The following is a 24,028-nucleotide window of genomic DNA, read 5'->3' as shown; positions in this document are numbered from 1 at the left end:
GCCCTTCTGCATTCTGTGCTTGTTACCACTTGGTGGCAGTAATGCAATTAGGCAAAATAATAAGGGAGTGTTTAATGGCCAGCAAGCAGGGTTTCACAGTCACAGGTGCTGGTGCTCATTTCACTGGTGGATGTTTGGATGTGGTCGGCTGCGTCTTAGTAAATAGCTGTCAGACTGAGACTGAACACAGATCAAGGCTGGCACATTTTTCATTGGACTGCAGTGCAATCAAATCAACACCTTCCTTCATCCATCCTGGAGAGAATTATTTGAGTGTCAATTCATAGAGCACTGTTATTGAGGAGTTACAGGTAACCGTAATTGGTAGTTCATCAGATGTAAGCAATAGCTGTCCAGGTATTGGATTTGGCACACGTTATCTGAGCCTTGTTCTTCCCTGAATGATGAGAACAGACTATGATAAATGTGGCCGTGCCACTTTCACCCCAGCCGTAATGGGCTGAGCCGGTTTGTAAAATAAAGAATCTAAAACTAATTTCTTTGTTTGCCACAGGGGACCTAAATATGCCTGGGGTTTATTTGCTTTCATGTTTTCTCATATTTCAAATCTCGATTTCATTTTATTTTCCCTCCTTTGCTCTTGTTCCTGATTTTCTGACCTCTTTGCTTGCTAAAAAACCTCCCCTGTATCACATCAGAATAAGTGAAGAGAATGACAGTGGGGCAAGTTGTCACAACGCATTCTATAAAAGGTTTTGAGTCAGAAATACAATTTCACAAATGTGTTTTTTGTATGCTGGTTTTAAACACCAAGGTAAAAACCTTTTAAAATTAGATTTTAAAATATGTTTTTGAAGGGTCAGCTGTAAGAATTTTAACTGAAGTGTTGAACTGTGTTATCAGGAGAAGGGTATTTTTCAGAAATATTTGGTAGGGGCAAGTTGTCACATTTGAATGAAGTTATGTGTTTTAAATGTTATACATTTGTACAAATTAATAATTAATTACAATAATCGTTGACCAAAACAATAGTTTGATATTTTAGGTAACCCTTTTTATTTTTTGTTGTTTATTTGTTGTGTTTCTCCACAGCTTTTTTATGCAGGCTATTATTTTGTGTTTTGTTAAGGGTTCATTGGCAGGTTCCATTGTGACAAATTTCTTTATTTTGAGATTAATAAACTATAATTTATATAATGTTAGTTATAGCTTTTAGGTATTTCTCTGACCTAATAATTTACAGGTTAATGACAAATTACCCCATTGACAAAATGCCTATTTGGAGCACATTGTGTTTAATGAACAGTGTGTTTTTTCCCCTCTGGGCAATAACGGTGAAAATATTTAATAGCTTTTTTCCAAGACTCAAGACAATGCCTATAATTTACTTTCAATAATAAACCAACCTTGAAAATATTCAATAGTAAAAAGTGCGACCACTAGTCTCTCCAAAATCCTAAAATTACGCAATATAATTACGCAATTATTTTCTCAGTAAGAAATCAATTTTAACGTGCTTTTATCAGGTGAGCTCGGTGTGGCTCTTGTGCTGTTAACCGTTTGCTGAGTCTGTCACAGGTAACAGCTATTTTCAGACAGTCGTTATGATCACAGCCTGAGAGGGAACCGTGTAGGCGGCATCCTTCGTAATCGTCAACGGGACGCGAATACCGTTAGAGCTATGCCATGACTTACAATTGGGATTTTTGAGATGTTGTTTTATTCTTTCACCTACCTGGATTTACTAAAAAATATATGTTATCTACTATCAATAACTGAACTAATGAAAGCAGATGCTTCGTGCGTAAAATACCTCTTGGAGATGGAATGAAGCTCGTCCCTCGGCTGTAACCAACCATCCTGGCGAATCAAGCTCTGTGCGAAACCATTTAAGTGCAGGCTGCACAAAAGCAACGAGTGGAAGTATTGTTGGAGCTGTGGTTTAATAAGTTTCACATATTGTGCTCGCCCGGTGCGCGTTAAGGATGGAGTCCCTTCCTCAGCATCAACGGCTCGCGCGAAGAGCGACTGGACGGATAACTTTAATCTCAATGAAAGTGCATTCAGAGGTGGTTCTGTTTCGGTTCTTCGCTGGAGATGCTTAACAGGTAGACACATTGTAAATTGTGTAATATGCCTCTGGAATGCAGCTCATAAATGGATCCAGAACAAACTCATTAAATGCATGCTTTCACACTGGATTATACAGCGCATTTCTGCTGATGATCACCATAGTTTTGTCCCTTGGGGTCAATGAGTGTGCCTTTATGAACCAACATTGCAACCTTTAGATTTTTTTGTGTGTTTAGATTTAGGTTTTTTTGGAACATCACTTATCATCCATGTTAAAGATTTAGTTACATTTCTAGATTAATAAATAATAATTTATGTTTACTATATTTCTCTGACCTTCTTAAGATTTAAGATTGATCCAGACTAATTATTTTTTACTTGAATCAATGTTTTTATTATTAGCCGTAATTTATTACTGAATTCCAAATGTAAAGGGTTGCATAACATGGGCTGGATGAGACAGTTATATAGCAGGTGTATTGTGGCAATAAAATATGGCTCTCCAAATGAGCCTTCACAATATATATATATATATATATATTAACATTGTTTGTTTGTTTTATTGCTGCAATCAATAAATAGAAATTTCAAAGATATAGAAGCTGCACTGTGAAGTCACCAAGTAGCCTGTCATATCTCAAGCAGTGAAGTGTTACCAAGTCTCTTTGCAGAATATAACATTCATGGATGTCAGCATGTCAGCATATAAACACAAGGTTTCAAACAGCGTCAAGACTACACCCTAGAGATGCTACAATACATGTTGTCATTGATGTCTATGTTTTTGATTCCCAAAAGTGAAGAACTGTTCTCTCTCCCCAGATCTTCCACACTCATGGCAATGTTTAGCAGCAGTGAATGGCGGTGGAATGAGTCAGAACATTATCTCACTTCTGGAGGAAACTACAGCCTGGTATCAGGCATTGAAGATGGGAAGAGAAATTACTATGCTATGCTCTATTCCTTACTTATCCTGGCTATTGTGTTTGGGAATGTTCTAGTTTGTATTGCTGTGGTTCGCGAGAAGGCTCTCCAGACCACCACCAACTACCTGGTGGTCAGTCTGGCAGTTGCTGATCTCTTGGTTGCTTCACTGGTTATGCCATGGGCCGTCTATTTGGAAGTGAGTACACCAGAACCTGCTGTAGCCTACGTTAGGGTGTTGTTTGTTATTGACATTAACAATAACAATTAGCCTATATGTAAATATGGCTGATGCGAGCTATATTTCAGGGTCCAAGTGCTTTAAGGCCTTTAAAGCACATTCATAAAAAGATAGCATAGTCTATTTTATTTAGCAAGCATGTAACCACTTCAAGATCATAGATGGAAAAGACCATTTACAGCCAAAACAGGCAATTTACCTAGGAAATAATTTTTTTAAAGCTTTTTTAACAGTTATCGAGGTTGCGCCAAAAACCTAGGACTAGATCGCGAAAGTAGTTTTTTAAAAATAATCTCCTATATTTAACGAACGATTCTATAGACAGCAGTGGTCCTTTAGGCAAAGTTGCTCAGTTCTACCATGAATGTCGTGGGCATGTGCAAAAAAATCACGTGATATACAAACCTTTACGTACGTGAAAAATAGTGCCTCCGGTGGCCGATTTCTTTTGAATTTCTCCCTGACCTCTAGGGCCGTGAGTCAAACAGGCCCAGTGAGTTTCGCTCCGATCAGCCTTCGTTAAAGGATTAGTTCACTTTAAAAAAAAAATGCTGCTGATAATTTACTCACCCCGATGTCATCCAAGATATCCATGTCTTTCTTTCTTCAGTCGAAAAGAAATTAAGGTTTTTGAGGAAAACATTCCAGGCTTTTTCTACACAGAATGGACTTCAATGGCAACCATCTATCCCAATGTTCAAAGAGGTTTCAAATGTCCGTCTCAATGCAGCTTTATAGTCTCTACACGATCCCAGTCGAGAAATAAGGGTCTTATCTAGCGAAACTATCAGTCATTTTCTAAAAAACAAATCTATATAGGCATAGGCCTACTTTTTAACCACAAATGCCCGTCTTGTACCATCTCTGAGATGCGCCACGTATTACGTCATCACATTGGAAAGGTCACGAAATTTAAAAAATGTATTTAAAAAAATGTCGGACGATTTTGAAGTTGGAGGAGAAAATGAGATGAAGTTTTTCACCCTTCCCCTTTGAACCGGAGTACACAGACAAATAACTTAGATAGATGACGTGACGCGTGACCTTTCCAACGTGATGACGCAATGCGTGGCACATCTCAGAGTTGGTACACGACGGGCATTTGTGGTTAAAAAGTATATAATTGATTTTTTGTGTGTGAAAATAACCAATCATTTTGCTAGATGAGACCTTTATACGAGCATTTAAAGCTGCATTGAGACGGACGTATGAACCTTCTTTGAACATTGGAATATTTGGTCGCCATTGAAGTCCATTAAATGGAGAAAAATCCTGAAATGTTTTCCTCAAAAACCTTAATTTCTTTTCGACTGAAGAAAGAAAGACATGGATATCTTGGATGACATGGGGGTGAGTAAATTCTCAGGAAACATTTTTTTGAAAGTGAACTAATCCTTTAACCTTGCCTAACAGCCGCTTGAACTTCATTGGCCGCTTGAACTTCATTAGCCAAATGTCCTCGTAGACAATCGTGTCACCTTGGGCAAAGACACCGCTTGCCAGTTTTCAAGTCAATCGGACTGACTGTTGCGTAGCTATAACCGTCTTCGTATTTTTTATTTTTATAGCGCCACCAAGTGGCCAGTCGCAATGCCCTTTTTCACGCGACTACAGACAGAGCCCATAGTTGTAGCCTTTGGTTAAATTATCTCATTCTGTTCAAGAGGTATAGCCTTTTTAGTAAAAGTGGCCAAACCCACTTTGAATGTGTTGGCGTCCCGTTGCGGATGTGAATCGACATTTTGATATTTTTTTTTAATAATTATTGACTTTTTAATTATTATCAGACTCCATAGAATCGTTCTTCACTGGTTTGATTCCGACCGGGCTAATCCAAAATAGCCTGCCCAAAAATGTTGCTGATTTCACGATATAAGACATTTGAGTCTGCGTCGAATGGTTTAGGCCATTCAGTTATTATGAGCCATTACCTTTGATCTCTCTGGCGCCACCATCAGGCTGATTTGGGACGAACCTCAGTGACGTTGTAAATTGGGTGGGTACTACCACATCTCAAAATTTTTAAGTCTCTACGACTTACGGTTTGGTCTGCCCGATCACATTTAGTGGAGAATGTTGATCCTTGGAAATTCTATAAGGTGTTTTTATTGCCTGGTAACTTAATGACATGTACAAGGAAATAGACATATTGTTTGGGGAATGTATTTCTTATTGGCATTGTTTGTGGAAATTAATTTAAGCAGTTTTTTGATCGAGTGAACAATGACAGGGTCAATCTTGAACAGGTAGCTATTACAGTGAGTTAAACACATATTCAGGCACTCAAATCTATTAATAATGATTTTAATCTATTCTTTTACATGAACCACTGATTCACTAGAATGAATCTGACTTCCCAAGTTTTTGCATTATGAGACAGAGGGCTGTTTAGGATGAACAGATTCATTCACTCAGCTCAGACATTAAAAATACATGTGTAGTGATTGAGAACCACTGAAAATGGAAAATTCTATACTGGAACAGTACTTAAAAAACAGTACTGTAAAAAACTTTTTTCATCACTTTGTGCAATACACATATGATTGTATGGACAAAGCCATGTTATGGTGCCGTCACATTTGTGAAATCTCCAAAAATTCCCGATTGTGGGGATTCCAGTTGAAATGACTGCATTTTGTCCATGAAAATTCGCCAAACAATGTAAAATAATTAAACCAGAAAAAATTATTGGATAAAATCTGCTAATTTATTCCCACTTTCTCCATGTCTCAAGGGACACAGAGCAGTTAACTTGACATTGACACAAGAAACGAGACCTAAATCAATATATCTATTGTTTAAATAACCAGAAAAAAAATCTATATTATCTGAAAGCTTATAGACTGGAGAGCAGACGATAATGGTTCTCATATTTGTCAAGTCATACTTCATTCAGTATGTCCTCAAGTCATCAATAATTAATTACCCTTTGCTTTGGTAAAGGGTTAAATTATTTAATAAACATTAGCAGTTTTATTTTCAGAACTACAATTCATTAAGCATTTGATCAACACAGTAAAAAAGTTTTGTTAATTAGCCTAAAATATTTGAACATTAAATGTTAAATTAAAGGTTAAATATTAAATTTCAAAAATGAAAATTCTGTCATCATTTACTCACCCTCAAGTTGTTTTAAAGTTGTTCTGTTGAACACAAAATAAGATATTTTGAAGAATGTTGGGAACCAGACAGTTGACGATAGCCGTTGACTTTCTATAGTATTTTTTTCCTAGGAAGTCAACTGTCTGGTTACCCATGTTCTTTAAAATATCTTCTTTTGTGTTCAGCAGAAGAAAGAAATCATACAGGTTTGGAACAACTTGAGGGTGAGTAAATTATGAAAAAATGTAAATTTTTTGGGCCCAAAATGAAATTGCCAAACGTTACACCTTTTGTTAAAATATTATTTTACATGACTAAATCAACCTGATAAAATTTTACAGTTACAGCAACTACACTATAATTTTCACAGTGTAATATCAAATTCCCTTCACTCTTCCCTGGGTTTGGTGGTTACAGTTAAAAACATTCATTCAGAGACTGCATTTACTCGATTAAATTTGGCAGCACATCTTGTGAATGGCTGCAGTAGGAGGCATTGTGCCGCTCTTGATTAGTGCCAGTAAGGGAGAAAAGACGATTCTTCCTGTCGTGACGTTCTACACGTATACTAGCAGTCAGATTCAGGAGCCCATTCATCTCTGCCGGAGCTTTATTATCTCCCTTGCCACCCAGATGGGCGCTATCGTCGTAGGCCCTCTGAGAGATGGACCAAGAGTCTGTTTGACTGTGGAGCACTCATTATTTGTAAAGTGAGTTTGGGATAAAAAAGCTGAGACTCTCAAAAAGAGTTCTCTCCTTACTTTTCATTGGAGAATCAGTGAGGCAGTGTGGCTAGAAGTCGCTTAGTTAGACATATTTCATATCCTTTTCCTTTCAATTTTTGTGTGCATTTAGTCCCTTAATATGACCCTGTTGTACCTGTGCAGGTGGTTGGCGGAGATTGGCTCTTCAGTCGCTTGTATTGCAATGTCTTTGTAACCCTGGATGTGATGATGTGCACTGCAAGCATTCTCAACCTGTGTGCCATCAGCATCGACAGGTAGGGGGATAATGATAAATGTGTACTTCATTTTTTTGTGGTTCCTTTTTATTAAAAGAATATTCCAGGTTAAGTACAAATTAAGTTCAATCAACACCATTTGCGGCATAATGTTGATTACCACAAAAAGTAACGTCCCTTCTGTTCTTAAAAAAGCAAATTTGAATTTTTTTTCAAAAAATGGAATTTTTTGCCAGCAACAATCCGCCAAACAATGGTAAATGTGACCACTCCTCTACATTTTTTTTAAGGAAAGGAGAAATTAGTTGAAACTCATTACTTTAATATGGTATCAGCAAATCCCTGTAGTGACAGGTCTGTCATTAACACCTTCATAGATAGAGCAGGTATGGGGCCTATGTTTTAATTTTGACTGGATGGCATGGGTGTGAAAACAAAAAGAAGTTTAATTAGTTTGGGGGGGGGGTAATGGGCTGATCAAAAAGGATGAAATGGAAAGGCTGTGAGAAAGCGATTCAATAGAAAAGACAAAAAGATGATATTACAGAGTGCAGGGGAATGTATTCAGCCGGGGGGAGAGAAAGGCATATATTTAGGTTGATTATGCTTTTCAGACTGGCCTGGTTCTCCCCCCTCTTTCCTCTGGTATTCTACTTGTAAAAGCGCAGATATATAAAAAAAACTATCACGAAAAGCTAATACAATTGCATATCATCCTGCTGATAGGGGTCGAGCATAATTAATCTCTCTTCGATGCAAAGATGTTGCACGTTCTCTTTCGGTGTCCTGATTTATTAATTTTTAATCCCATATTTTCTTTTTAACGCTTCGTGGCAGATCCAGAAAAAAAGCATTGCAGTGAAAGCTTATCTGAAATTGACTTTAATCTTTTCTTTCATATCAGAACGGATGTATATTCAAAAATTACTTTGTGGGGTCATTTAAAAGTTTTCATTTAATCTCATAACTCACACTTTCGTGCTTCAGTGAGTGTGACCTTTTCCTGATCAGTATTCCCAAGACTTCTCTGAGATTAATTCTTCCTTCTGTAAAGGTATACGGCTGTGGTGATGCCCGTGCTATACAACACCACTCACAGCTCCCGCAAAAGGGTTTCAGTCATGATTGCTACAGTTTGGGTCCTCGCCTTTGCGGTCTCCTGCCCTCTACTGTTTGGATTCAACACTACAGGTGAGCTCCAGCTCAACATGGTGGGCTGTGACTCAAGGGTCATTGGTGAAATAAATAAATAATGCTAAATAAAATGCAAACTCATGCAAATTGCCATATTATCATGCATAGTTAGCTTGCCCAATACAATCTGCTTCCTGAAGCAAAACCAGTTGAGAACCACTGCACGTGTCCAATAGTGTGAAAAATCATTGCTTGTCCAATATTGTGAAATCTTGTACAGGCCTAATTCATAGCAAATGGGTTTGGTTATATACAGCTATAAGTTGCTGCCTTAAATTAATGTTTAAATCATTTCAACTTAAATTACATTCAACTATTTTTTTTTTAAATATTGTATAGCCTAACTTATAAAAAAAGTAAAAAAAATTGCTTAACTTATATTGATGAGTTAAAGAAATTATAAACATTTGTCATAACTTATTAATCATGTATTTTTTTACAGTGAAGTTTGCTGCCTCAATATTGTAGATAATTTTTATGCTATATATACGGTATTGCTTGACAAATGCACTTTTATCCTTATGTATTTACTATTGAGACAGGAAGGAAGGACGGAAGACAACATAATGAAGGGATGTGTTCTGTAATAGCCAATAGTTACCTCAGCCATGGACTTGATTTACTTGTTAGTATACTCGTGAGCATTTGATTGGACGAAAATCTGTTTAGCGCATGAGTCATCATGAGCATTTTTGTCCATTATCTGAGAAAATAAGAGACTATGCATCTGAAATGCGCAAGCTTTGTCTGCAAAATGTTAATTTTGACAACTTTTAGTAGTTCACTATATTAGATTCAAAGCTACACGACCGGTTTAGTTCAACTTTTTTCAAAGTAAAAAAAAAAAGAAACTTATGCTCACAAAGGCTGCATTTATTTGATCAAAATTACAGTAAAAGCAGTAATATTGGGAAACATTATCACAAATTAAAACAGCAGTTCTCTATTTAAACATATATTAAAATGTAATTTATGCCAAAGCTGAATTTTCAGTAGCCATTACTCCAATCTTCAGTGTCACATGATCCTTCAGAATCATTCCAATTTATATTTTAAATATACATATATTTTCAACTTCATAATATTCCTTTTTTTTCACTGTATCAAATGCTGCCTTAATTGGTGGCCATAGGTGTTTAAATGCATTAAAAAAATCATACAACTTTTGACCGGTAGTGTCATTTCCATGAACTCAAACCAACTTCTACTCAAATTTTAAGTTCATGTTGTTTTTAGTTGTTTGTATCTTGTCTTTAATAGTTTGTAGTGTATCTATTTTTCAAAAGGGTAGCTTGACTGCAACAACATATGATTTCAAAATACAATAAAGCACTAAAGTGGTGAATCATTTTATAGCTAGCTTTTAGTGAGCTTCAATCAGATGTCAATAAATTCGTTTGCGAAGGAATTAATCATCCATTTAATTAGAGTAATCAGTTAATTAGTTTCACGGTGAGATATAATGAATGTCATCTCTCACACACACGCAAGCCTCCTAGATATGCATGCGATTGGTTCTGCTTGGGCTGCATGTACTGCAGATGGGAGGGAAGGACTTTGAGGGTCTAATTATGTTGCCGCAGAAACAATTTTATACGTCGCTGATTACTGCTGATAAGAGTATTGATTATACTGACACAGCTGGCATCATTGCATACATCCACACTATTTATTACTTCGTATCTGCGATAATCAATCTTAATTACAATGTTATACAATGGAAATTCAAAATGTATCTACTGTTGCGTCGCTATCACGGAATGGTGGAACATTCACATCCAACACAAACAATAACAAGGGCTGAACAGAACAGGAAGAATATATACACGTAATAAATGAGGAAACTAAACAGGAACAGCTGGACGAAGATGAACTAATCAGTAACCATAGAAATTAACGAGAACGCATACAGACATGACAAGAACAACTAAAAAGAACATAATCGTGACATTACACCTCCCTCGGAAAGGTGCGTCCTTGCAACTTATAATGTCCAACAGAGGAGGGAGATGGCTTTGGAGGTGGGCGTGGAGCTGGTGATGGACAGGGGCGAGTCAGAGACAAACACCAGTGGGAGGAGCCAGTGGGAGGAGCCAGGGTGAAACTTTGGCTGCAGGGCTGGGTGGCGAAGCAGAGAGGCTGAAGGACCAGGGCAACATCCACGGCTCAGAAGCCCAAGGTGAAGCTTCTGGCCCGCGGAGACGGTGACTCGGCAGACCAGTGGAGCGATCGAGTACGATGGAGAAGCCAGAGGGATGGAGAAGCCAGAGGGAAGGAGAAGCCAGAGGGAAGGAGAAGCCTGGTGGACCCGAAGGGATGGAGGGTCGAGGCACAGCCAGAGACCTGGAAGTCCATGGCGGAAGCGGAGCGCCGACTGACCAAGGCTGATCCAGATGGATGAGGAGCCCAGTGGAGTCCTAGGGAAGACGGATCATGGTGGAGATGAGGAACGCAGAGCCGGGACGCAGCCGATGGGCTGACAGGCCAAGGTGGAGACGGGGACTCGGCCTCATGCCGAGCTGGTGGAGGAGAAGCCCGAGGCAAAGCTGACGAACCGCAAGGAGCTAGCGGCTGGGGCAGAGCCGAGGAGCTAGATGACAGCAGTGGTGCCGACGGATCCAGGGGACTGGCCGTAACCAGCGGAGGAGATGGGACCAGGAAATCAGATGCGAACATCGGCGAAAGAAGATTATCTCTGGACGGGAACGGCGAAGAAGACGACCACAGATCTATAAGGTTTAGGTCCACTCCTGGCTCTGAGATGGACTGATCGGCATGCACAGACTCTGGGGCTCTTATGTTATCCAGCTCTGGTTCTGGGACGACCTCTGTGGCTGCATTGGGTTCTCAGGCTGTGAGGGAGAGGCCGCCGTGTCGGAGCATCCAGCTAAAATACCCCAACATATTCTGATTGTCGGGGAGGAGGAGGAGACGCAGTTGATTCCATCATTTTTTATTTTTACTCATTTTTAAGTGGTCGGTTATTCTGTCACAGAATGGTGGCTGCAGAAAGCACACAACAAAGGCTATGATGAAATACAGATTCACATTCACATTCACACAAACAATAACCGACCAAGGGCTGACCAGAACAGGGAGAATATATAAATGAAGGAACTAAACAGGAACCGGTCAAATATTAACTAATCAGTAATAGAAACTAACGAGAACTCATACAGACACGACAGGAACAACTAAACAGAACATACTCGTGACAGTCGCATTTTGCAGTAATGATATGTTGCATGTGTGTTTCTTGCAGATGACCCTGCAGTGTGCTCGATTTCAAATCCCGATTTTGTGATCTACTCCTCCGTGGTGTCGTTTTACTTGCCGTTCGTGGTGACCCTTCTGGTCTACGTCCGCATCTACATCTTTCTCAGACGGAGACGGAAGAGAATCACCTTCCGTCAAGGTGGCAAAGTTCAGCCAGCATCCGCGCCACCATCAGCGGTAAGAGTAGATTTTCTCACATTTCACATCACATATAATCTCCTCAAACTGTTTTGGATACTCCACTCTACTTAAAACACACATAATCCACCAATAACAGTGCATAATGACTAGAAGTATCTGTTACCGGTGGTAAGTATAGATTGGAAATGCATTTAAGCTCCAACTCAGGCTATCTTGGATCGAAACACTGCATTACATTTCACTTAAATTCAAAGAAGCTTGGAATCCAGTCTGTCTTTGTTAGGAAACATTACTGGGTTGTTTTATTCAGTGAAACAACATTCCAGATCAGCGGATAGGACCTTTGCATCATTGGCTTCATGTGAAAGTGAGATGCACATCAGGTCTTTGGAAAAGTTTCAGCAAAGCCATTCTGTTACGCGCCCTAGGAATTTTATTGCAAGATTTAGTTCCAGCTAACTGGAGCAAAATTTGATATGGAGAAAAGGGCTTTGTAGGCTGCCCTGAATATTTTTCTTCCTGTTAAAAAGACTGTTAGAATCTTTTCCCCCCCGTCCTATCTAATTTTAATAAAGAAAATTACGTCCGAGCATAGACTTACAAAGTATTTGAGCTATAAATAAAACTTGATTGATTTAGCACAATTCAGATTTTTAATTAAACAATCAGCTTTCAGTTTTTTTTTATTTATTATTATTAAAGAAATAATTCTCTCAAAAATGAAAATTCTGTAATTTACTCACCCTGATGTATAGGCTACAGCAGTTCCAAACGTGTATGGCTTTCTTTCTTCTGTGGGACATAAAATAATATTGTTTGGAAGACAAACACTGGGCAAACTTGAAAAATGTCTCTCTTTTTTCATATGAAAAATGTTAATGGGGTCCAAGGTTATGTAAAAAAATGAAAATACGAAAGGTTCTTGAAATTTATAGGCATAACTTTACACTTACAGTACCAATGTTCAAATAGATTTGAGGTCGCGGTTGTTATTGTTAACTAAAATTAATTAAAATTGTTGTCAGTAACTGAAATATGGATGATATATAAAATAGATGATCAATTCCAGTCATATGATGAGCTTCAGTGAAGCATCACAGCCTACTATTGGAATCCAGTGAAAATCAGATTTTTCTGATTCTTTTCCCATAGCGCCCTACTTCATTTTCCCTGCCTTGCTTCAGGCATCTTTTCCTGTCTTTTTACATTTATAAAGCTGCTTCCCAAATTTGTTTTGCATGCTTTTGCATTGCCTTTGTTTTCCACCCGCTGACTCTTTAACATCTCTCCACAGGAGACGTGTTTACACGATGGCACTCACAAAGAGAAAAGAGACCTTTCCCCCATCAGGATCAATGTGATAAATGTGCGTATACCATTGTGTGCCTGCATGTGTGTAAAGAAATGTGTGTGTCAACTCTAATCTTGCATGAAATGAGCCTTCTTAGAGCAACAGACTCTGTGAAGAAATCCTACAAGGTATTTTGAGATTGCTGGCAGCATTCTCTTTCCTGTTTTAGCATAGCGGGTGCGTTTCTGTCGACGTGCCTCCACAGACTTATCCCTGCTGGCTGTAAGCTATGAACTGGAAATTTGTGGCTCTGACGTATGGCCCCCGAGTTGTTCAGGCTGGTGATTTACTCCCTTCACTGTCACACTTCTGTTTGTTGAAACTGTATCCACAAGAGTCACTTCAAAGTTAGGGAGTAACAAGCTTTAGTAGAGAACCATAGGAAATGCGTTTAATGCAGCTGTCAGCTTGGGTGCTTTTGTTCCGAATAGCACAAGTGCAAATGTGATATTGATTTTAATAGTTCAATAAATAAAGAGAAAATATTGTGTTATGTTTTAGACACATCAAATTTTGCTCAATTTTGCCAGAACTGTTGTCTCCAAGCAACACAGCAGTGTTTTGTTTCTGAATGTATTCGTTTTCTGATCGAATCAATCGGGTGAACCAACGATTCAATGGCCCATTCATAAAGGGTGCTTCTCAATATCCCTCCTCGTCTCCTCGCCCCTCCATCCTATGACCCAGAAACCGATCGAGCTCAGCCATCTTGAAAGACATCTCAATTCTCTAATTGCACCGCGAGGAGGAAATGATCGAGGAGGCTTCCTGAGGAACGCTGTGATCAAGTATTCCAATGTATAAAAAAAGCTTTCATTCGATTCCTCCGTCCTCATTTTCTTTCCTTGCAGCCTTCCCTCGTATCCTACAGGGGGTGGAGCTGAGACGAGAGGAAAGGAAACGAGGATGCACAAATAAGAATTGAGAAGCACCCAAAGAGAACCATTTAGCCTACTTCATTCCTGAATGAATCTGTTTGAACGAATCGAAGTAATGACTCAATGACTTAGCCCTACTCATTTAAACATTTATCACCACCTACTGGCAGTTTTAGTTTCTTATTTAGAGTCATTTCATGAAAAATAATACCATAGTTTGTCCAAAAATTCAGTTTATTCTCACCCTTATGATGTTTCCAAATTGCATGCCTTTTCTTTTGTGGAACAGAAAAGATGATATTTTAAAGAATGTTTAACAGTCCAAACAGTTTTGGTCTATGCTATCTCACGACCAATTCGTACGAGTGAGTACGATTGTACGAATTCACCTCACTTGTATGAATTCGTTAGATTTGTCTAAACCTCAGTGATGTCAGTGATATAGGTTTAGGGACGGGGTCAGGGGTAGGTCATTCGTACGAATTCATACGAACTGGGCACCTCGTAAACTATGTACGATTTAGCAAAAATCGTACAAATTCTTACGAGTGAGGTCATTTGAATTCGTACGAATTACCCACCTCGTAAAATACATACGATATGCTGTGAGATCGGGTTGATAAATCTACATTCCATTTCAGATGCAAAAAAACATGGCCGTTGTAGCCTAAAAACATGGCCGTTGTAGCCTAAAAACATGGCCGTTGTAGCCATAAAAACATGGCCGTTGTAGCCATAAAAACATGGCCGTTGTAGCCATAAAAACATGGACGTTGTAGCCATAAAAACATGGACGTTGTAGCCATAAAAACATGGCCGTTGTAGCCATAAAAACATGGCCGTTGTAGCCATAAAAACATGGCCGTTGTAGCCATAAAAACATGGCCGTTGTAGCCATAAAAACATGGCCGTTGTAGCCATAAAAACATGGCCGTTGTAGCCTAAAAACATGGCCGTTGTAGCCATAAAAACATGGCCGTTGTAGCCATAAAAACATGGCCGTTGTAGCCATAAAAACATGGCCGTTGTAGCCTAAAAACTCAAATGCTCAGGAAGAAAATGGATAACTTAAACACGACTAACATAGAATGACCAACCTCAAACTGAACCAAACAGGAAGTATTTATACACAAGGAAAAAACAGGGAACTAAAAAGGAACAGCTGGACAAGTTTAAGATTAACTAATTAAATGACAACAGGTGAACAAAATGACTAATTAAACAAACTGAAAGTCCATAATTATGACAGTTATAAACTATGTTAAATCAAATAAATAATTTATTTCCAAAAATACTTTTTGTAATGTCTATTTGATGCTTTCCCAACAATGACTTTAAATTATCTTTTGGGGATAATTTGATGAATGAATAAGATATGATTAATTCATTGGCACATTGTGTAATTAATTCGATTTCTTTTTTAAGAATCGCTTGACAGCCCTATAATAGAATAATATAATTTATAAATAAATAATAAATAATATAAATTTACTTTAGAAAAAGTTTAATAAGATATTCAGAAAAAAATGCATAAAAGTGACTACATTTGTTACATGTAGGCCTTATGCGTAAAACTATTTACCATTAGTATGAGAAAAATTAAATAAACCTAATTAATTAGGAAAAATGTAAGAGATATCTCAAGTCAGAGGTTTTATTATTTTTACTAGAAAACAAGAGAAAATACTGATTAAGAAACATATTTTGATGTGTTTTGTTGCTTTGAGAAAGACAAATGGCCACAAAGATATTTAAGGATAAAGATTTGTTCTTCAACCAATTTTTTTTATGTTTTTCAAGTCCAGTTAATATAATTGTCCATAACACAAATCAGCCGAAAGACTTTCTATCCACTGATTGAAACTCAAAAAGCCCTTTAAACATTTAAAAAGTCTAATAAAAAAAGAAGTGTAGCTATTACTCAATACTGCTTTATATTTAATGCCAATGCTGTGTTATAGGAAAGTACATGAGAGAATTTAATAAGATATGGCTGTAAAAACAACAAATGTTCAGTCAGTAGCCTGAAGGGGTTCATTGCCCTTTCTTAAGGAATTGCAAAGTCAAAATTAAAAGTAATCCAAAACTAGTGCAATGTGTAAGGCGGTGTGAAAACAACTTGGCATTGCTACAAAAATAGTCAGTAGTCCTTGAGACGATATCATTCTATTCGAGGAAATGAGGACAGCATACCTCCTTGTGCTAATTAATTATAGAAGAGACATGCTAGCAGGAATAGAGATGTTCTGCATACCTTGAAGTTTGCATGCTCACATTTAATCTCCCTATGTGTTCAGGAAAGCACGGAGCAAGTGATGCGTCCGCGGCTCCTCTCCAGCTGCCTGCGGCGTAAGAGGCCTCAAACCGCCCCTGCCGAAAACTCACTGCTGCCCCCTGTGATCACGCTCAACTACTGCAGTATCAGCCAGGCGTCCTTTGCTCGCACTGAGCAAGATGGAAACCAAGCGGAAGAGGAAGGTGGGGACGAGGAGCAGGTGACAGTTAGGAGTTGTGAGGTGAAGAAGTTGTCAAACGGACGAACACACACCACACTGCGTCCGCCCGGTAGTGTCATGGTGTGTCCCAGTCAGGTCCGGTGTAGAAGTATGCACTCCAAGGAAAAGAAAGCCACACAGATGCTGGCCATCGTTCTGGGTGAGATGTGATGCATGTACAAATCCAGACTCATTATTAGATTGGTTTGGGAGAAAAAAAATGTGAAAACGTTATTTTTGCAATTCTCTTGTGGAGGGTGGCACAGAAATTACATACTTCTTTAAAGTGAAGCGATTCATCCATCCAACTATTATCACTATCTTTTTTCATCCATCCATCCATCCATCCATCCATCCATCATATCACTATCCTTTTCCGTCCATCCAACCATTTTATCGCTACCCTTTTCCATCCATCATATCACTATCTTTTCTATCCATCCATCCATTATGTCGCTATCCTTTTCCATCCATCCATCCATCCATTATATCGTTATCCTTTTCCATCCATCATATCACTATCCTTTTCTATCCATCCATCCATTATGTCGCTATCCTTTTCCATCCATCCCTCCATCCATCCATCCATTTTATCGCTATCCTTTTCCATCCATCCCTCCATCCATCCATCCATTATATCGTTATCCTTTTCCATCCATCATATCACTATCCTTTTCTATCCATTATGTAGCTATCCTTTTCCATCCATCCATCCATCCATTTTATCGCTATCCTTTTCCATCCATCCATCCATCCATTCATCCATTATATCGTTATCCTTTTCCATCCATCCATCCATCCATTATATCGTTATCCTTTTCCATCCATCCATCCATTATATCGTTATCCTTTTCCATCCATCCATCCATCCATTATATCGTTATCCTTTTCCATTCATCCATCCATCATATCAATATCCTTTTTATACATCCATCCATCTATCCATCATATCACTATCCTTTTCATCCATCCATCATATCACTATCCTTTATCATCTATCTATCCATCATATCAATATCCTTTTTATACATCCATCCATCTATCCATCATATCACTATCCTTTTCATCCATCCATCATATCACTATCCTTTATCATCTATCTATCCATCCATTCATCCATCCATCAAATCACTACCCTTTTCAGCTCAAACTATTTGAGAGTCTTTTTTTTAAACTGTTTTCTCAGAAAATGTTTGTATATTGTGTTTTTTTTGTAAGATTTGATTAGATGACGTTTAAGATTAACTTTTGAAAATCCCATTGGCTAACATTGTTAGAATGTTTGCTAATCAACAGTGATGACATCACTGTAATATTTGGATTCTCCACAGTGTTTGGTTTTCCATCTTGCAGTTATTTGCATAATAAAATGTCATTGTTTTTTTTTACTTCCATTTGTGGCCCCGAGCATCATAACAACAGTGACTCAGTGATGCAACATTTAATTTATGCAGAATTTGAAAACTGTCTCACTTTACATTCATCTTGTTACATCTTGTTTTGGCCCAAAGCCATTTGTGTGCCTCATTTGGAAGGTTAAACACATCTGGTTTCCCTTGGTGGCCTTGGCAAGATCATATATGCATTATATAATACATTACAATGAATTATCACTTAAAATTAAAGGTCAAAGATACACATGATAAGCTCACTTAAATAACATTAAATATGTTGGGGTTAGTAAGGTTTTTCAACAGGTTTTTTTTTTTAGTCTCATGGTCACCAAGGCTGCATTTATTTGATAAGAAATACAGTAAAAACAGTAACATTGTAAAATATTACTACAATTTAAAATAAGTTTTATACTTTCATATATTTAAAAATGTAATTAATTCCCATGTTGGCAAATTAGAATTTTCAGTATCATTACTCCAGTCTTCAGTGTCATGTGATCCTTCAGATATCAGTTTAATATGTTGATTTGATGCTCAAGAAACATCTCTTATTATCGTCAATGTTAAAAACAGTTGTGCTGCTTAATATATAAATCTGGATTCTTTGATGAATAGAAAGAACATTTTATCCAGTGATTGAATCCCAGGTGAAGGTAGCAGGGGTACATTTGGTTGCAGTTTATTTTGTAATTTCAATGATTAACTCGACCTCTGTCGTACGTCAGTATCAACACTGATATCAATCCCTCTCTCACGTCTAGATGAGGAGACTTTTTCTTGGACATTGAGACAGACAGACAGCAGAAGTGAGAGGAAGTGGTGGGGATGGACACGTCATTTATGAAATTCACCTTGTTGCTGATTGCTTACAACAAATTGATTTCGTGATTTTTTTTTTATCTTCACTATTTCAAAATGGTTTTTCTTTCATATTGGGTGTCCTGACAACTCCTCCAACCCTCCCCCTCAACCCGAGCACATGCCACCGTACTATTTTTTTCAATCAATGATTCACTTAGTTTTTCATTTGACATTTTGAAAGTGGGTTGCTGAGTCGCTCCATGGAGCTCGGTCAGTCTGTGCCTGGCATGTGCAACAGTTTGTCAGATTGCCATCAAGGGGCCACCTGGGGAATAGTGAGGACTCTGAATGCCAGTAGCTTTATACAACACCTACAGAGTACAGTCAGTCTCCCACATTATAAAACATCAAGTACCAGACAACCTATTAGGCTCTATTAGTGTCAAGGGATGACCCATGAGTCAGTGTTCTGTAAAGTGATAAATGACAGTGATGGTAATCTGAGATGTCTGCTTAATTGAGGAGGAAATTAAATCACACTCATGGAGACAGATGTCTTAGATCGAGTGAATGGCACAGCTGCCTCAATTGGTCAGGGTTGTCACATGACCATTTTGCCTGTGGCCAATTTAACAAAGCTATTTGTCATTTGCAAAAATTCCTACATGTAAAAAGACTTTACAATTAGAGGTTTTATGAGTAGTTCACCCAAAAAGGCTTTATTTCTTCTGTGCATCACAAAAGGTGAAATAAAATAAAAAACTGTACTGTTCGCTATTTTTAAACCGGCCAAAAAAAGAACTCAAACCCTGATTCAGTCTGAGTCTTAATAATTGGCTGCGTCTGAAATCAAATACTCACTGAGGTAATACTTTTGAATATGTAGAGTACTTCGCGACCACTAAAAAGGTTTGTTTATATAGTATAAATGTGTTTAGTATTAATGAATACGGACGTACTACATTCGCCATGTTGTCATTCTCATGACTACCCATGCCATTCACAAATCATCTCCCGTTGCCTCATGGGATAGTAAAGTGTCCATTGTTTGCACACTTCAGAATCTCTCTCGGCAGAATTAGTAGGTCATCTAGTACTTTTTGCTACTACTCTTTTCACACACTGTTTTTCGCATATATATGCAATTTCGTAGAAAGCCATTCAAACTACTTTTGTGCTGATTCATTGAAAAGATCTGACTCAAAAGAACAATTCATTAACAAATTAATCAGTGTTATTTTAGAATTATTTATATACACTATTATAATTATCATTAAATAAATGAATTAGCTTTTATTTTATATTTTCAGGTTTCAATTGAATTTAAGTTTTAGTCATTTTGTTCTGTATTATTTTTTTTAGGTCTGTTTGGCTTCATTTTATTTATTTTAATTTTATTTTATTTATTTAAATTGTCAAAGCAACATTTAAAATTTTCCTTTAAGTTTTTCATCTAATATTTATAATCTATTTCAGATTTATTTTAAATACCGTAAAGGATGTTTAATAGTTTTAGTTAACGATAACAAAAGTGAATCACTGCCTATTTCATGAACTCTTAATATACCTAAAAGTGGTCTGTTTTTACGGAGCCCCTAAAGGGACATGGAGGTGGAAGAAAAATTCTTCCAAAAGTCAATGCTTTTGCTTTCCCTCGCAAATGTCTTGCGTTCCCCCAAGAAATTTTGCGTTCCCTGAGAAATGTTGCGTTCCCCGAGAAACTTTGCGTTCGCTCTCAACAAGAGCTCATAAGGTTTACCAGCGAATGCAACATTTCTCTGGGGAACGCAAAACATTTGGGAGAGCATTGAAAAGCTCTCAAAAGCATTGACAATTTTTGTTTCCTCCTCCTCAAATATTTTCCATTCACCATGTCCCTTTAGGGGCTCTGTATGTTTTTCACAAAAGCTTTGCACTGGTTTCAAAAGACTTAGGAATAGAGTGATAGACACATTTATGACACTTATGGTGCATGGAAAAGATCGACCAGCACCCTCCTTTTGTATTCCACTGAAGAATGTGATACGCTTACTGAGCAAAAGTTAATGTTTTTCTTTTCTTTTTTGTCTCGCAGGGGTTTTTCTTATTTGCTGGCTTCCCTTCTTTGTGACCCACATCCTAAACACTCACTGCAGAGCTTGCCATATCCCTCCTGAGGTCTACAGCGCCTTCACTTGGCTCGGCTACGTCAACAGCGCTCTCAATCCAGTCATCTACACCACGTTCAACACTGAGTTCCGCAGAGCCTTTATTAAAATCCTGAGCTGCTAAAACCATTGGCTCTACTCCCATTATAATGCTCAATGCAGCTTCCAGACATTATGGATTCCAGTTTTGGATGCACAGTGCCATATGCAGAGGATATGAATAAAGGCCTTGAATAATCTGAATGTGTTCAAGGTTATTTTACTTTCACTACAAAGTACATTACACTTGCAATGGTGGATTAGCATTCATCCAAATTCTAGTTCACTTTTAGAGGATGGACTAATCTGGAGTTCCAACTGCGGCTTCACCTCAAACAAAAAAAGCCTAGAATATATTCTAGACCTTAATCTCCATCTCAACACCTTCTCGCATGCAGGCGACTTCTGAGGTCATCATGCGATTGCATGATTGAATTAAGCTGAGTTGAGTTTTGCCTGAAACTCTTCAGTTGTAAAACAGAAAACAATTTATGTGGCAACAAAGGCTAGTGATTTGTCAAAGGGAACATAAAGCAGGTGGACCAAAGGATCGTGAAGTAGGTAAAAGATCGAAGACTGTGTTGTGCCTTTTAATGGTTTCTCCCCTCTAAGGCCGGCCGGCGTCGTGATCCAACTGCATATCAGGAGAGAAAAAAGAAGAGATGGTCATGATTGCTGTGGATGAAATATTTTGTTCTGTGAATTAAAGCTACATTGAATCTCCATGAGCCCTGGTGTCATCTGAAATATATACACAGAAGCATTATGCCCATTTTGCGATGAAAAATAATATAACTATACATAGATACAAATACACATAGCCTACACTAATGTTTCATATGTATGGGGTCGGTAAGACTTTTATAATGTTTTATAAATTCTCTTATGCTTACTAAGGCTGCACTTATTGGATCAAAAATACCGTAAAAACTATTATGATTAAATAATTAATTAAAAAATCTAAAACTATTAAATAATTGTAATTTAAAATAACGTTTCTATTTTAATATATTTTAAAATGTTCAGAATTTTCAGCATCAGTGTTCAGTGTCACATGATCTTTCAGAAATTATTCTAATATGATTTCCTGCTCAAGAAAAAAAAATATTATTAATTTTGTTGCATTGCTTTGTTGCGTTGCATATGCATTTCATATGTGGAAACCATGATGCATATTTATTTATTTTTGTAACAATTAAAGTCTTTACTGTCCCTTTTGATTCATTTAATGCATCCTTGTTGAATAAGGTAACTATAATATGCATAACTGTGTATTTGTATATGCAGTTATTAAAATCTCATACGTCTTTACCATACAACAACAACAACAAAAATGTTTACTGACTGTCAAATTTAACAGTTTTGTTTTGATTTTTAGATCATAATGTGAAACCAGTGTCGTTCAACAAAACCTGTACTACTAGAAAAAAATAATCTTGCACTATATATCCTACATAGTATAGAAGTAATTTAAAAGTGATTTTTCATCTACCCTCATGTCTTATTCATGCCTAAGAAAAGAAATGTGCCAGGACTACAATTGATGCATGGCGCCTTTATGTGAACAAATACTGGATTGAAAAGACAAAAGAGTGAGGAGGTTGAAGGAGAAATACGAAGAACATAACCCAAAGAGATGTGTGTGTGTGTAAGCAGAAAGTCAGTTTGTTGATTTGAAGGAAGTGAGTGAGTGAGTGAGTGAGTTAAAACAAGCAATTTGATTGGGTGAGAGCTTAAATGACAAAGCTTTAAACAGACAAGGAAATAAAGACACTTTCAATTTTAAAGCAGCATTGATGGAAAGCTCAGCTGGAATCCAGATGATTACTTGGAGAAAAATTGTGAGTGAGAGAAAAAAAAGTGTCATGCTAGTGTGGCTTTTTACCAAAATTGTTGCTTTTCAAGACACACATGCGTGTGTACCCTAATGAGTGTTAGTGAGAGCTGGTTCAATAGAATAACAATGTGAGTGATGGCCTCTTCTCACTAATTACTAAACACTGGCAAGAGTCCAGGCCTCTCCTGAGCTCCGGCTTTAACGGTTGTGATTCGCATGCACTCAGAATCATGGCTCTAACTTGCTGTCAGAGCGAGTGACAGCTAATGAATTCAAATTGGCGTTCCTCTCACAAAATCCAGCCCTCCTTTGTTCCTTCTGTTCTGGACCCCTTCGTATCTGTCGAACACACTCACTTGCTGCTGCAGATCCTGATCCGGCTGCATAGTGCGCACAAAGGGGTCCTGTCAGTTTGCAAATTGTTTCTTTATGAGAGAGTGTGCGTATACATGTTTTTGTGGCTGAACCCTGCTGGTATTCGTTCCAAGCTAGTAGCTATAAGCTACATTCAATAACGGCTCAAAATGAAGGTGGGCTGTTGGAAAGACGTGTGAAATGTTATAAGCTTCTAACTTTCACAGTACGCCTCTGTCCACCCACCAGCCCATCAATCAAAAGAGTAGGCTAACTCAAACTCACCTGGAAAACAGGGTTGCACACACACATAACATAAATTCCATAGACAAAAAGATTTTTATACTGTACAAACTGTACATTCTAACTTAACCCTAATCCTACCCATCACAGAAAACTTTCTGCATTTTTATAAAAATAAAATAAAAACATCACTTGATTGAATGATCTATAAGCTGTTTTCCCCATGCATGGGAACCAAAACTTTTCAATTTCCATCACATAAGAAAAAAAAAAAACTTTGGTAAATCATAATTGTGGCATTAATAATTATAATCATAATAATGAGATCAAAAGTATGACCAGTCGAAATGACAACATGAAAAGTTCTAACTGTGACTTTTACCTTATAAATTTGATTTTGTATGATTTTTTTTATCTCAACATTTAGATTTTTTATGATCATTTAAAATTGAAATCTAATTTTGACTTTATCTCCCAATTCTTATTTAGTATCTAATCATTTCGACGTTTTACGTCATAATTATGACCTTCTATATCATTATTATGATTTACTTTTTTTTCTCATATGGTGGAAAAAGGCTTCCATACTAATTCACAGTTTCACATCCTAACCCTA

The 24,028-nt window shown here is 37.6% G+C and overlaps 1 protein-coding gene across 2 annotated transcripts; it reads left to right on the top strand.

The window, feature by feature from the left end:
- Positions 1-88: 88 nt before the first annotated feature.
- Positions 89-21,705, top strand: drd3 (dopamine receptor D3). 2 transcript variants are annotated; one of them, XM_079601326.1, is made up of 9 exons: positions 98-311; positions 2,857-3,157; positions 7,189-7,301; positions 8,317-8,453; positions 11,719-11,909; positions 13,168-13,239; positions 16,400-16,757; positions 18,753-18,797; positions 20,867-21,165. In XM_079601326.1, exons 2-9 carry the CDS (start codon positions 2,870-2,872, stop codon positions 21,061-21,063), a joined length of 1,401 nt encoding a protein of 466 aa, XP_079457452.1. In that variant the 5' UTR covers positions 98-311; positions 2,857-2,869; the 3' UTR covers positions 21,064-21,165. The 2 variants fall into 2 exon arrangements, with proteins under 2 accessions (XP_079457453.1, XP_079457452.1); XM_079601327.1 differs by lacking the exon at positions 18,753-18,797 and having other exon boundaries at positions 89-311; positions 20,867-21,705.
- The last annotated feature ends 2,323 nt before the right edge of the window (positions 21,706-24,028 follow it).

This window comes from Phoxinus phoxinus (genome assembly GCF_949152265.1).
Source record: "Phoxinus phoxinus genome assembly, chromosome: 24".
Taxonomy (NCBI): Eukaryota; Metazoa; Chordata; class Actinopteri; order Cypriniformes; family Leuciscidae; genus Phoxinus; species Phoxinus phoxinus.
This window is presented reverse-complemented; position numbering and strand designations above follow the sequence as displayed.